Source organism: Eptesicus fuscus, chromosome 6 (assembly GCF_027574615.1).
Source record: "Eptesicus fuscus isolate TK198812 chromosome 6, DD_ASM_mEF_20220401, whole genome shotgun sequence".
Taxonomy (NCBI): domain Eukaryota; kingdom Metazoa; phylum Chordata; class Mammalia; order Chiroptera; family Vespertilionidae; genus Eptesicus; species Eptesicus fuscus.
The window spans coordinates 52,151,171-52,163,970 of record NC_072478.1 but is presented as its reverse complement, the minus strand read 5'-3'; the positions used below and the strand labels follow the sequence as shown (position 1 = coordinate 52,163,970).

At 37.8% G+C, this 12,800-nt stretch overlaps 1 protein-coding gene across 1 annotated transcript in view; it reads right to left on the bottom strand.

Moving 5' to 3' along the window:
* Positions 1-12,800, bottom strand: part of LRBA (LPS responsive beige-like anchor protein) — a 564,845-nt gene that overhangs the window by 400,743 nt on the left and 151,302 nt on the right. Inside the window, exons 31-32 of the mRNA XM_054717692.1 lie at positions 7,067-7,145; positions 5,365-5,498 (exon numbers count right to left, since the gene is read on the bottom strand). Coding sequence (XP_054573667.1) covers positions 5,365-5,498; positions 7,067-7,145 — 213 coding nt within the window. The remainder of the gene's footprint in view (positions 1-5,364; positions 5,499-7,066; positions 7,146-12,800) is intronic.

Sequence of the window (12,800 nt, the reverse complement as noted above, 5' to 3'; positions counted from 1 at the left end):
ACTAATAATCAGGAAAATTGTAATTTTTATTCTACATTGTTCTAGGCCAGTGGTTCTCAACCTTTCTAATGCCTCGACCCTTTAATACAGTTCCTCATGTTGTGGTGACCCCCAACCATGAAATTATTTTCGTTGCTACTTCATAACTGTAATTTTGCTACTGTTATGAATCGTAATGTAAATATCTGTGTTTTCTGATAGTCTTAGGCGACACTGCTAGCGGTACATCATAATGTAAATATCTGTGTTTTCCGATGGTCTTAGGCTCTACAGCAGCGGTTCTCAACCTGTGGGTCGCGACCCACAGGTTGAGAACCGCTAGCAGGGTCGCCTAAGACTATCAGAAAACACAGATATTTACATTACGATTCATAACAGTAGCAAAATGACAGTTATGAAGTAGCAACGAAAATAATTTCATGGTTGGGGTCACCACAACATGAGGAACTGTATTATAGGGTCGCTGCATTAGGAAGGTTGAGAACCACTGTTCTAGGCAAACGTAAATTTAGTTTCCAGGGATTAACAACTGAAATAATTACTGATGGTCCTCACACAATTTACAGAATTACCTTCTATCTTTCTTGCAGGCACCCTATCCCATTTTATTCCCTTTCTTTAGTCTCCTTGCTCTAGTTCTTTCTTCTTCCTTATTTTAGTCATGATCCCTCATACCTTCTGATGACACATGCTGGCATTCTTCAGCCTTACAAGCAACATTCAAGTTAAACAGGTTGCTCACCCCCTTCACCTTTTAGAAAAGTTAGAACCATTTTTTCTAAATGTCTCATCGTTTCATTAAGCAAGCAGGTCACTAACTAAATTGTGGTTTCCCTACAGCTAAGATGAGCATACCTCCTCTGACTAATGACGTGGCTGAAAGAAAGGGCACAGCAATACTCCACTCTTCATTGCTGGTGAAGCCCTCTGCTGGTCTGAAACCTTGTCAATTTTCATAGAATATAACCCAACTACAGGAAGTTCCATATATTTCAACTACAAAATCCACTACTTCCAGCAAGTAAATTCAGATCTTTCTACAACTAGGTAATTATTCTTATTCCTCGATTCTAGTGTTATCAAAATTCCTACCAACTTTCCTTTTACAGCATAGTATTTGGGCTTGCATCTGGTACAGGTCTTTTCTATCTACTCAGATAATGAACAATTATAATAAAAACAATCTTGGGCCATCCAAAGTTTGAAAGTTATAGGTGATCTTTTGTCCCCTTTACAAAAGATCATAGCTTAGTTCAATATTTATAGACTTAAAAATAATTATACATTTTAGTCTTATTTATCAATAATAAAGGTTAGCAAACCAGAAGGTTGATGCTACGTAGTTGGATGTGAAGATTCAGCAGCAAGTATATGCACTACTCAGTGAGTTGATAGTAAAATGTCAAATAATATTTCATAGTTTGATTAAACAATTCGTAAGTTTACTGGAGTGGTGTTTTGTATATTTCTAAAAGATGGGGAGTGGGGCCAGGATGGATATAGTATGTTAAGTTTTAAATAAGAGCGTCAGAAGATGAAAGATACCTTATACTATACCTCTATTATTAAGCTCCCTGCCCAGAGGGCACTGACACTGCAAACACAAATGTAGAACCTTGGGAGTGTATAAACGGGAGATAATCGCAATAAAGGACTGTGTATGAGATTACACAACTTAATCACATCTCTATTTTTTACCTAAATTTTTGCCTTTGGATGACACTGGCTGCATATATGACAAAGCAATAAATGAATTATAAACCTCTAAATCTAGTCTTCAGATTTACACTCATACTCTAAGACTTATCCAAAGGAAGACCATAAAATAACATTTGCAGTCAAGTTGTAAGTTGTTGCAGAAGTATCAATTTTTATTTCATATGCACACACATATCCTATTATTGTACCAATTATTAGAAAGAGAACAAGTTAATGTAAGCTCAGATGTCTGAATAGGTCCATGATCTGACCTCCCTAAAAGGCTCCCAGCACGAAAGTTGGGTTCGGTTTGGTTGTTTTTAATTTTGGTTGTTTTTTCAAAAATATGGAATTTTAGTCTCTTCAAAGAAGACAAACCCAAGTTGCTAAGTCCAGAGTTTACACGTTTCTGGAGTTTCATAACCAAAGACCACTACAATTTCTTCACCAGAGACTATTTATCCCACCTCTATTACCATTGTTTTTCCTTATTACTAAGCTGATAAATATTAAATTATCTACTGGATATTAAGCTAGCAACATCTGAACACACTGATCTATCTAAACTCTCAAGTATTCCATGAAAAACCGTCATGACCATTTATCATCTGGAATAAAACAAACCTTTTAATATATATTTATATATATACATTTTTAATCACCTTAAATAATTTACAGAAAGAATGGGATGATGATAAACATTATCAGAAGTTTTAATAAGAATATAAGCAATTAGAAAATATGTGATCTACACATGATGTACTATGAAGTATTACATCTATTTAAACTTTTAAATCTAATTTCTAGTCATCAGAAAATACATGGGATAGAGAAACCATTAGAGGACATAAACAAGAAGCAGCAGCCATAATACCAAATCATGTAACATTATACAGAACAACTAACCAACCAGATTTCTTCAGTAGGTCAACAGCATGCAAACAAAAGGAAAATAGGGACAAACTATTTGACATTAATCTATATATATAAAAGCCTGAGCGACCAGCTGACTGGCCAGTAGCTATAACTCACACTGACCACCAGGGGGCAGACGCTCAACCCAGCAGCTGCCGAGGTGCAGTGACTTGGCAGCAGCGGTTCTTGGGCAATACACCCAGAACCAGAGAGAAGGGAGCACAATTCCTGGGAGCGTCACCTGAGAACCACCCTCTCGCAATATGGGGCCCCTCAGGGGGTGTCAGAGAGTTGTTTTCGGCCTGATCCCCTCATGACAAGCCAAGGGACCCCACCAGTGCACAAATCCATGCACCGGGCCTCTGGTAAAGACATAAGAGGCGTAACCAAAATGCAATAAATTGATTTTGTTTAGATCTTAATCAGAAAAAAATAAATTATAAAAATACATCTTTTAAATAAAAATGAATATGAGCTGAGTATTAGATATCCTTATGGAACTATATTATTAATATTAGGTGTTAGAGCAGCAATTATAATTATGTAAGAAAATACCTTTTTTATATGAATTTATGAATTATTTAGAGGTGAGTCAACATGATGTCTGGGATTATTTTAAATACTAAAGCAAAAAAAGGAGGTAAATAAAAGAAACTACTGGCAAAACGAAGACAATTCTGGTAGTTGGTAATAATAAGTTCACTAATATTACATTTTCTACTTTATAAATATTTAAAATATTCGTTTAAAGTTTTTTTAATTAAAAAAAAAACATATAAAATTTTTAAAAGTGATAACTTTACCAGTGCCTGGTCTCACAGCTAGTCCCTAGCAAGGCCAGAATTAAAACAAAGGTCTCACACTTGGCTCAGTGATTAGAGCGTCAGCCTGCAGACTGAAGGGTTCTGGGTTCAATTCTGGTCAAGGGCTCAAGCCCGGGTTGTGGGCTCGATCCCCATTACGGGTGTGCAGGAGGCAGCCTCAATGATTCTCTCTCATCATTGATGTTTCCATCTCTCCTTCTCCCTTCCTCTCTGAAATCAATAAAAATATATTTTTTAAAAAATAAACATAAAAGGTCTCTTGCCTTTTAGTCCAATGCTTTTTTTACTGTACCACACTATGATCACCTCTACTCAAAACTTTTGTTTTACAATGCATAAAAACACCACCCAAAAAGTTACAACCTAAAATATGTACACAAGTTACATAAATATTCTTAGATTTGTTTGCTGTTTTTATGAACACAGTCCAATGAGTAGGCAATGCTCAAGTTTATAGCTGATCAATAATACATCATCTTCCTTATTATTTTATTAGAATTCACCAGTAAAAAATGTTGAGGGATCGTGAATTGGCAAGTTTACTACTTCTGAGTATCTAAGGTGATCCTATTTTGTTGGATTTACTATAAAATTAAAAAACCAACTAAAAAGCAACAATGTCTTGCTACACCAAGAGGCTAAAATTAATACATTTAGTTTAGAGTAATGAAATAAAATATAGATAAGTTATCACATCACTTTAAAAAATAAATATTTGATATGTGAAATATAATTTAGGGAAAAGCCCTTCTATTTTTCAATTCAATTCCTTTCAAATTGTATTATTTCCTTAGGTCAAAAAGTTCATGGCTAAATAAATTACATCTTGCAGCAGGTAAAATAAATTTTCACCCCAAACTTAATTAAACATTTCTAAAACCTAAACTTTCTTCTTCAAATAAATTCAATGCTACTATTTGACTATATGGAAACGAATTGTTCAGCACAACTCCATATACATCTATAGCAGAGATGATAATGAAATTTTCAGAGTAGGAGAATCTAAGTATCTAATCCTAACCCATTAACCATGGCACAGACAAACCAGATTTAGCAAACATCTAGTCAAAACACTTTTGAATGCAAAAATCAATTTCACATTATCACTGATGAAAGTCCTCTAGGTTCTCCTTTGAAAAATTAGTTATGAGATCAAGACTGGTATTTTGAAGTCAGATTATTAAGCTCTTAAATAGAACTAATTTTTCTCCACTGAACTGGTATCTGCTGTCTAAAGAAAGTAAGTTAAACTTTCACTCGGTTACCCTCTTTAATATTTGAAGACACTTACTATATAGCAGGTGCCCTATGTAAAATAAACTTTTAAAATGTCCCAATATTCCTCATCCTTTCCACAAATAGCATTGTTTTCAATTCTCTCAGTAACCTTCTTCTGCATGCTACCTAGGTTAACACAATTTCAAGCTACACTACATAGAAAAGTAATCTATGTATGACGTAAGCAGGATAGTGTACAATACTACTGTTATTTCTAAATGTTTGTAAAAAGAATGCTACTAATAGAGACTAATAATGCATTCCTCATTTTCCTAATATGTGGCAATACACTGTTGTTTGTAAGGATCTTAAGTTCAAGTAAAACCCCACGTAAATGCCCCACTAATTACAATAACACTAGTCTCTCCAATTCTCTATTCTCATAGTTAATTTTTAAAAAACAAAAACTCTTAGTTCCTCAGTTCAGTATATAAATTTCTTTCATTCAAATCAATGATAAAAAATGAATAGATTAGAATAGGAGGTGTAACATATTTTTTGAAAGGTACAGACGATGAGAAACCTTGTTAAAAGTTGAAAACACCTCTAAAAAAATTAAAAATCCATGCATCTCTTATTATCCATTTAAGTTTTTAATCTTGAAATTTAAATATTTTTATATAAAATGAAATAAAGAAAAACCACTTACTTGTTCCTTCTATAAGTAGTTCTTGTCCATGGCTACCCAAAAGTGTCCGAGAAAGAAAAGGTGCAAAATCCACAAAAATCTCTCGCAGAAGAGGAGCTGCCTTTTCCAAAGCATGTTCAAGCCTCTCTGTAATGCTAATGTAAAGATGTTAGGTTCCCTGAATTATTCAGTAGAATTTATCCATTTTCTAGTTTTTAAAATGCGTTCCCACAGCAATGAAAAATTAAAAGCCACCTAAAGACTCATTATCACTATGCATACCATTCCTTCTGCCTGGACTATTTTTGTTTTATTCTGTTTTCTACAGTCACCCACCCAGCCTTGACAAACAACCACTCCAAGAATCAGCTCTTGTTGGATGTCTTATAATTAGCCAGGTCAGATCACTCGATTTTAGCCCTATAACCTAAACAAACTCTATCAAGTCCTTATCACATTTGTCTATTCACCACCAAACCATCAGCATTTCCAGTTCAAGAACTATCTTCATTTCTAAGTTCTCAACTGCAGCATATAGTAGAGACTCAATAAATGGTTATGAACCAAAATAATCAGTTTATATTCTTTTTCACTGATACCTATCTCTGAAACAATTTGTTTCTAATATAATCTGAACAACTTTTCATTTGAAAACAGTATACTTTACTGACACATTAATAATAATTTCAATTTACACATTAATGTCTTTTTTACTAAACATATATATTCATATATATATGTATACACAAATAAACACATATGTACACATACACTTACATATTTAATTAGTTTAAAAAAAAAAAGCCCTCTGCCTTTCAGGAAATTCAGAGGTACCCACACCTTTAGTTTCTAACTTATAAACCAAACATATACACAAACAGCCACTACTTACGTACTATTCACATAAGGACTACTTCCTATTCATACTACCAACTAAAGTTGTTACTGAAACCATTACCTGGTAAGCCGCTGGAAAATTCTGTTGTGAATAACCATCTCTTTCCAAGTATTTACTTATCTCTTAGAGCCTCTTATAACCCTGATGATACCACAACTGCAAGCCTACACTTGCAGCACCTAAGTGACTGTATTTGTGGAGTGTTAAGAATTTTCCAGCTGTGTTAAGAAGGATTAAGAACTCAGCCACGAGAGTTCTAGTGGTGGAAAATAGTCGCAGAATTCCAAATAAGAATTTGAAATATATTCCCAATTAAACAACATTAATGACAGTAAAAAAAAAAAAAAAAAACACTATAATTCAATATCACTGTGGCTTTGGTTGACTGACTATAACTTTTTTTTTTTCAGCAATTTATTTATGGAAGAAGAATAGCAAATTTTAAAATTTCAGTTTACAATCCTATGAAAAATAAGCCATAAGCCATTATCTGTGTAATTAAATATTTGCTATGCATGTAGCATTTACCAATCACAAACAGCCACTTCTCATAAAACTTTTATATCTCATCTTTAAAGAGGTGAGAGATCAGCAGGAAGCAGCTGATCAATGTTTCACTTTCACATAATGTTTCTCTCTCTCTCCCTCTCTTCCTCTCTTTCTAAAAGTCAATGAAAAAATAAATAAATAAAACCCCTAAAGTATTTGCAAGTTACTACATATCATGTAAGTTTTTAAAAAGAGAAACAAATAATTTTTTAAATAACTATATGTAGAAATTTTAAAGTAATGAATCACAAACGTCCAGATCAGTAGCTTGAATACCTCATATTTGAAACTTGGTCTTGTGGAACTGAACCAACTGCTGGAACCGAGGGCAATTTTGCATTTGATGATCTACCACCTATAAAAGAAAATAACCATTTATAGGAATATTTTGTTTTAGATACAAGGTTCAAACAAAAAGGATAACTTTATACCAAGTCAACAAAAAATGTATCTTAATGCATTTTTAAACACCCATTATAATTTGGATAACATTAAAATCTACCAGTTAACAAGCTTTTTAATCATTTAATACATAAACTTCAGTTACAAGTTCAATTATCAAAATGACTAATCCTTCATCCATCCATCGGATGAAAGGTAATAGAAAAATAAATTATGACCAAGTTGGGGTCACAAGTGGAAACAGAGATTTATAAGTAGAAACTTATTTTAATTGAAGCAAAGGACAGAAACAATTCCAAATTTACCCTTAAATAGGTATTACCTCCATTACCATGAAAACTGTCATTATTCAGTCAACAAATAACTTCTGCCATAACCTGATTGTTTCTGAGTCTAGTCTAGCAAACACAACCCAGTGAAGACCTAAGAAATTTTTCTTAAATTTAAACAATGTATAGTCCCTGATTGGTGTCCTCACTATAATCCTATATAATAAAAGCCTAATATGCTAAGTGTCCAGTCATCCAGGAGTCCATTCAACCAATCAAAGAGTACCATGCTAATGATATGCTAAGGCCACTCAACTGCTCGCTATGACGTGCCCTGACCACCAGGGGCAGACAGTCGACTGTTTGACCAGTTGCTATGACATGCAATGACCACCAGGTGGCAGACGATCTGACCGGTAGGTTAGCTTGCTGCTGGGGTCTGGCCAATCAGGACTGAGCGAGACGGGCCGGACATGCCCTGGAACCCTCCCACAGCCCCTCCCCAGCTGGCCAACCTCCTGTGTCCCTCCCCAGCCTCGATCATGCATAGGTGGGTCCCTCGGCCTGGCCTGCACCATCTTGCAATCCGGGACCCCTTGGGGTATGTTGAAGAGCAGTTTTGGCCCCATCCCGCTCAACGCCAGAGCTGCTCCGGGTCTAAGCCGTCAGTGGAACATCCCCAAAGGGATCCCAGACTGCGAGAGGGTGCAGGCCAGGCTGAGGGATACCTCCTTTCCACTCCCCAGTACACGAATTTTGTGCCCCAGGCCTCTAGTTAGTATATACTCTGTTACTACATTTGTCACATTGTCCATCAATTAAATTTTTAAATGTCCTTCTTCCTACTGTGCTAATTTTTTTGAAAGCAGAGGCCTCATCTGCTTTTCATCCATATAACTTTAGAGCCTAGACAACTTTAAACAATAGAAGGTCTTCAATTTGTTAAATGCAGAAATTATTCCTTTAATCATTCCCATTTCCCATATTTTAATAGGTCAATCTTCCCATCTGGTATATACATTTCTATTTCCTACTGTTTTGTGTCACTATTTCGTTCAAACTACTGTGAAAAATTAATTTCCACCATGTGATCTTTTTTTTAAAATAGATTTTTATTGATTTCAGAGAGAAAGGGAGAAGGAGAGAGAGAAAAACATCAATGATGAGAAAGAATCATTGATCAGCTGCCTCCAGGCATGTGCCCAGTCAGGGAATCAAACTGTGACTTCCTGTTTCATAGATTGATGCTCAACCACTGAGCCATGCCCACCAGGCTCCACCATGTGATCTTATTTTACACCCCAATGAAGACTACCAGATACCCTTAAATTACGCTTGTATATCTATATTGTTGAATAGCCAATTCGCTTTTACAGTATAAATGGTTCAAACTATGTCCTATGTAAAGTCATTACCTTTATGTTTTAAACAAATAACTGTGCTTATAAATTTTACTTGGCCAGAGAAAAATAATCACCCGGCAATTAAGTATCTGTTCTTTAAGAATGGATAGGCACAGAAACAAGTCTTGAAAGAGTGAGTCTAGAAGACTAATTTGGAGAAGTTCTAACAAGCTCAAGAGAACAGAGGGGGGGGAAAGTTCCTATTTAAGAATCATAATATATAGGATAGGACATCATTGAATTTCAGCTAGAAGTAGGACCTATAAAAACAGGAAGAGTCATTAGTTTTCTAAGGCCAATGTTAGGGAGAAGAAAAGAATGGACACATATAGTACCAAATGCCCATCTATGACACTGGAACCTAACTGGGATGGTATCCTCAAGACCTGGAGTGTACAACAGGTACAGATATGCACATCTTGTTGCAGCTGCTATTCAAGAAATGAAATTTCAGTTTCTGAGAGCAGTATCCTAAAAGGGTGTCAAGCTAATATTAGGGTAAATACAGACTGAAATCCTATCACAAATCTATAGATAGACCAAGAAAGACAGCAAATAAAGAATATGCAAAGCTGATAAACAAGGAGGGAAGAAGGGCTCCAAGGATCCTGGAATCTATGCACTATCAGAGGTCAGATGCTTTTATCTGTTTTCCAAACTACAGGCCTGGGTATCCTGGAAGCACTTAAAGGGGACAAAGTGGTATGCACAAAAGATAGATAAAAGAGAGAAGAAGAAATGTTCATGTGCAATGTACAGAGAAACATGGCAGAAATAGATAGAAGGTAGAAAAGCAAGCTCTGACATCTGGGAGCTAGCCTGGTAATATCAACTAGGCCCACCATTCCTGGTGTTGTTCGGAGCTGGCTTAGAACCCAGACCTAGGTCTTGGTATTCTCTCATTGACTATAAACAGTTTCACAAAACAGCAACATTGGACAGAGCCATGTCATGACCATGAGAAATCACCATAAAACAATACCACTCTATGATCATGTCCCCACAGACAAAAACATGAACTCCATCTAAATAACAAAGATAATCAAACATCCCAGTTCCTAATATAAATGACTACTGTTTCACTGTAAATTATAGCTTTAGTTTAACTTAAGTCTTCCATGCTTCTAGATAATATTTATTAGGATGTCTAATCATTGAATTACCCATGATTCCTAACAATATCCAATTCAGAGGAAAGCCTCACATCCTTCTCCCCCAAATTACCTTATATAAACTCAGCTCCTATAATAAATCTTTTCTAACTATTACTGAGATGCCCAGGGTTTCCTCATTCTGTGCATTCTTCCTCACTGATCAACCATAGGTTTTTTATCCTGGTGATCTTTGGTTGGGGACTTAAGATAAAAATCAGGCAGAGAAAGACAGCAATCATGGGTTCATTTAAAAAATGAGCAACCAAAGGCATCTTAACAACTGTAGTCAGCCAGAAGTTGAGACCTAATCCTATATAATAAAGATGTAATATGCAAATTGACCCTCAAGCCCTCACAAGATGGCTGCCTACAACCAGGCCAGCAGGGGGATGAGGGACAACCAAATGACTGAACAAGCAGGCTGCATGGGGCAACCAGGCCGGCAGGGGGGTTAGTGAGGGATGACCAAATGACTGAACAAGCAGGCTGCGTGGGGCAACCAGGCCGGCAGGGGGGTTAGTGAGGGATGACCAAATGACTGAACAAGCAGGCTGCGTGGGGCAACCAGGCCGGCAGGGGGGTTAGTGAGGGATGACCAAACGATTGAACAAGCAGGCTGCGTGGGGCGACCGGGCCGGCAGGGGGGTTAGTGAGGGACGCCAAACGGCTGAACAGCAGGCTGCGTGGGGTAACCAGGCCAGCAGGGGGGTTAGTGAGGGATGACCAGGCCAGCAGGGGGGATGACCAGGCCAGCAGGGGGGGCAGTTAGGGGCACAAGGCCAGCAGGGGGGAAGTTGGGGGCAACCAGGCTGGCAGGAGGAGCAATAAGAGGCAATCAGGCCAGCGGGGGGGGGGGGGGGGGGGGGAGAGACAGTTGGGGGCAATTAGGCTGGCAGGGGGGGCAGTGAGGGGCGACTAAGCTGGTGGGGGGGCAGTTGGGGGTAACCAGACCAGCAGGGGGGGCAGTTGGGGGAAACCAGGCCGGCAGGGGGGACAGTGAGGAGCGATCAGGCTGGCGGGGGGGGAGGGGGCAGTTAAGGGTGACCAGGAAGGCAGGCAAGTGAGCAATTAGGAGCCAGCGGTCCTGGATTGTGAGAGGGATGTCCGACTGCCGGTTTAGGGATTGGGCCTAAACCGGCAGTCGGACATCCCCTGAGAGGTCTCAGATTGGAGTGGGTGCAGGCTGGGCTGAGGGGACCGCCCCGACCCCCCCCCCGCCCCATGCACGAATTTCGTACACTGGGCCTCTAGTTGTGATTAAACACAGTAGACATGATAAATCAAGAACACAACACAACCAAATCTGAGATTTGATAAAAGACTAAATAAGGAAGAATTGTGTAACTATTTAAATTCTTTATTTTGCCAACCTACAACCTCAAGATTACATAAACTAGAGGAAAAATAGTTGAATACTCTAAACATGTATTCATGTTATTCACAAATAATGATTTGCTTGTGATGAAGATGTATACCTAAGAACTAAGGGCCTTACTGTAATTTGGTTCCAAAGGAATAAGTCATAGTAAACTATCTCCAGCACCTGCCTTTACTACTAAAGGATTCCAAATGTGGCAGTAAATGCAATTGGGTTTAAAAGTTTAGAGTTCTTATCTAAGAATTTATAAACTTGATAGTTATTTCCCCAATATGACCACAACATAAAAACTCTGCACTTTAAAGAGCAAAAGACCCTCTTTCCCAAACCTTCTCGCATTAGACTGAAAGCAGTTGCACCAGGGTGGGAGGTGCACTGACCCGGGGCAAGGTATAGGAACCCAAACAATGTGAGGAGGACATTAAAGTGGTAAATAAAACTAAAAAGAACTTCGAGGTAATGGCTTGGGATTCAGAGTACCTGTGTGAATTGATGGTCTCACTACATATAGATACATGGAAGTATATATAAAATGCATTCCTTCATTCACATATAAACAAATACACACACACACACACACACACACACACACACACACACACACACACACACACAGCCCCAGCTCTGTCCCCTGATAGGACCTGGGGGCAGGAAGACCCTAATTAACCTCATGTACAGATCTTGACTTCTAAATACTATATTCTCCACTAAGAGATAAATGGCTACTTCAAGATCTGTGAAAGAAAGTATAAAATGAGTATAAAACATCTAGTTTTATGTGTTTTTTATTTTTTTATTGAATTTTTTGGGGTGACATTGGTTCACAAGTACACAACTCAATACCATCTGCACACTGCATTGTGCACCCATAGCCCAAAGCTAAGTCTCTTTCCATCCCCATTTATCCCCCTTTGCCCACCTCCACCCACCCCCAACCCCCTTTCCCTTTGGTTATCACTACACTGTTGTCTGTGTCTATGGGTTATGCATATATGTTTTGCTTAATCCCTTCACCTTTTTCACCAGCCCCCCGCCCTCCTCCCCTCTGAAAGCTGTTCCATGTATCCTTGCCTCTGTTTCCATTTTGTCAGTTTATTTTGTTCATTAGATTCCACATGTAAGTAAGATCACATTATTTGTCTGTCTCCGACTGGCTTATTTCATTTAGCATAATAACCTCCAGGTCAATCCATACTGCTGCAAAATGGTAAAATTTCCTTCTTTTTTAACAGCCGAGTAGTATTTCATCATGTGAATGTACCACAGCTTTTTTTTTTTTTTAAATCCTCACTGGAGGATATGTTTATTGATTTTTAGAGAGAGGATGGGGGAAAGGGGGACATCAATGACTTGCCTCCGTATGTGCCCTGACCAGGGATCAAAACTGCAACCTCTGGCCTATGA